Below are 2540 nucleotides of genomic sequence, written 5' to 3'. Positions count from 1 at the left end.
GGGGGGGAATGGGCATGGAGGAGGGCACTTGTGGGGATGAGCACCGGGTGTTATATGGAAACCAACTTGACAATAAACTATTTGTAAAAATAAATATTCTTTTAAAAAAATGGTCTGGAAGTTCCTCGAAAAGTTAAGTGTAATTCCACATGTTCTAGCAATTTTACTTCCAGGTACGTGTCTAAAAGAAAAACATATGTCCGCAAAAAATAAAAAAATTACTGTTTTCTGTTTAGAATAAATTTACTCCTCGGGATTAAGTAACTTGTCAAAATGGAACGGCCACCTCATGTTCCAGTCAAATGGGAATTTACATCTAAATCAACACCTAGACTTCAATCAAGAACTAGCTCGAATCTCCTCACTGAAGACCCCCAATCTTCCACCCCAGTCACCACCCCGACGCTTGACATGTGTCGCAGTACCCTTCACCTCTAAGAATTTCACTTCTGCATCTTCCAGGTTGATTATTTAACGCAGCCAGCACGAAGGTCCAGTTTCACACACGTCAGTAACGCATTGCGTGAGCCTACTTTCAAGTCCCGGGTCACTCATCTGGGCCTCAGTTTCTCCTGCTGCTAAATGGCCATGCAGCTTATCTCTGAAGGCCAGCTGCAATTCTCCCCTCAAAAACCTCCCTGCCTCCGCGCACATCGTGCCTTTCTACCCAGCATGTCGATGCATGCTGACACCCTAAAGGCGTTCAACCAGCACTGAGGAGACAGAAGTTCCCACAAGATTCTGGAGCTCAACCCGCCCCAGATTAATGTGCAAGTTGGCCCAAATTACTCCCCCTACCATATGCTTCTATTTTCCTGCTTCCATAATGGAGCAAGAACCTACCACCATTCTTTCATGGAGCATGAGTAGCATAGAAAGAATTTTTTTAATTGCCTATCATCGCTTCTGTAGCTCAACCAGTAAGATTGTGAGATGAGAAATACTATTTTCTTCTTTCAGTAAACTGACTTCTAGTGATTAAATAACTGGTCCAAAAGCTTATAGATGTTAAGTGATTGACTGTCTGGGGCCCAATAGCTCCGTCTAAAAATTCAGAAATGAAGCACAAGGGTGCTTATTCTCGTTTTACCTGCCACTTGGTGAAAGGCAACAGGTTCTCAAGGTGAACCTTCTCGTCCCCGCCCCTCCCCGGCATCGCGCGGATTGGCTGAAAGCACTGGGAGCGCCGCAAGCGTTCGCAACTCGGTGATAGGTTGCGAACCCCGAGGGGATGGTCGGGTTTCCGTAGCACTCACTCGCTTATGCTGCGCGTCCATGCGGTGCTGGCCTCCTCCCAGCAGCGCGGCGCGGCGCTTGTTCTCGATACGCTCGTTAACCGAAGCGGGCTGACTACACAGGCTGCGGGCCGCGCCCCGGAGACCGCCCACCACAGTGCTGAGTCTTGCTCCAGCCGCCAGCACGCGCGTTGCCGCCGCCATCTTTGTTCTGCGGCGAGCTCCCGACCGGTGCGCCTGAGTACGCTTGTGCGTCGAGCGTGGGCATAGGGTTCTGCGCCTGCGCAGCACGAGTTGGACGTAGGGACCCTGTGGGTTGGACATCACAGCGTGCGTAGAAGAGAGACCTGAGAGTAGGAGTCCCCATACCGCGCTAGGGGTTCACCCTGAGAAAGATAGTACTGCCCTCAGATCTTGTGCCTTCTTTGCTGCTCAGAAGATGTACTTAATCCTTGTTTTTTTTCTGTCTACCTAGACCTCGAGTAGATAATAGGAGCTAACCAACATGCGTTAAACACTGCCAGGTGTGGCTTAAAGCAGTCACTTGCATTATCTTATTATCCTGATTTCACAGATGAGGCAAATGAAGCACAGAGAGGGAGAGTGATTTTATCAAGAGCCAAGACAAACAGGATTCACACACATAGACCTACTGTTTGCCGTGTATTAAGCACAGGTCACTTAACCTCTACTGGGTAGTTCTCAAAATGTGGGCCGAACAGTTTCAGCATCAGCTAGGAGCAAGTGGGAAATGCAGACTTTCAAATTCTCCTACCAACTGAATTGAATTCTGAGGGTGCAGCCAGCAATCTGTTTCACCAGACGACCTCCAGGTGATTTTGATGCTTGCTAAATTTTGAGAACTACTATTCTAGGACTTTAGAACTGAACACTTAGGAGCTTGTCCATCTGTTTCCCCAGCTGACAAGCAACTCTTTAAGGCAAAGCACAAGGTGTATATTTTGCATTCGTAGCTACAGAAAACTACTAAAATTGATCATTAGCCCTTCCAAGCTCCAGCTCACAGTTACAGCCTTCATAAAGTCCAAATTCTGGCTTGGGACTTCAATGTTAACTCATTTCGATTCCGCAAATATTTTTGAGTACCTTCTATGTGCCCAAAACTAACCACCAGTGTTTATTATCTTTTCTGGAGCAGAAATGTTTCACCTAGTATGCAGGGAAACTGAGGGTACAGCGTGAGATCGTTACTGAACAAAGCCCACCTGCATGTGTCTGACCCCATAGTAGATGTTTTGGCCCGGCATTTGGGTCTCTGCTTTAAGAACCTCATCAACTTGGGGG

The 2540-nt window shown here is 47.6% G+C and overlaps 1 protein-coding gene across 1 annotated transcript in view; it reads right to left on the bottom strand.

The window, feature by feature from the left end:
* Positions 1–1466, bottom strand: part of PCCB (propionyl-CoA carboxylase subunit beta) — an 84118-nt gene extending 82652 nt beyond the window's left edge. The window contains exon 1 of the mRNA XM_077752337.1: positions 1257–1466. Within this exon, the coding sequence (XP_077608463.1) occupies positions 1257–1439 (183 nt within the window). The 5' untranslated portion in view covers positions 1440–1466. The remainder of the gene's footprint in view (positions 1–1256) is intronic.
* Between the last annotated feature and the right edge of the window lie 1074 nt (positions 1467–2540).

The sequence above is a fragment of the Crocuta crocuta genome, unplaced genomic scaffold (assembly GCF_008692635.1).
Source record: "Crocuta crocuta isolate KB4526 unplaced genomic scaffold, BGI_CrCroc_1.0 scaffold580, whole genome shotgun sequence".
In the NCBI taxonomy this organism is placed as follows: Eukaryota; Metazoa; Chordata; class Mammalia; order Carnivora; family Hyaenidae; genus Crocuta; species Crocuta crocuta.
Note: the sequence above shows the minus strand (reverse complement) of the source record. Positions and strands in the feature narration are given on the sequence as shown.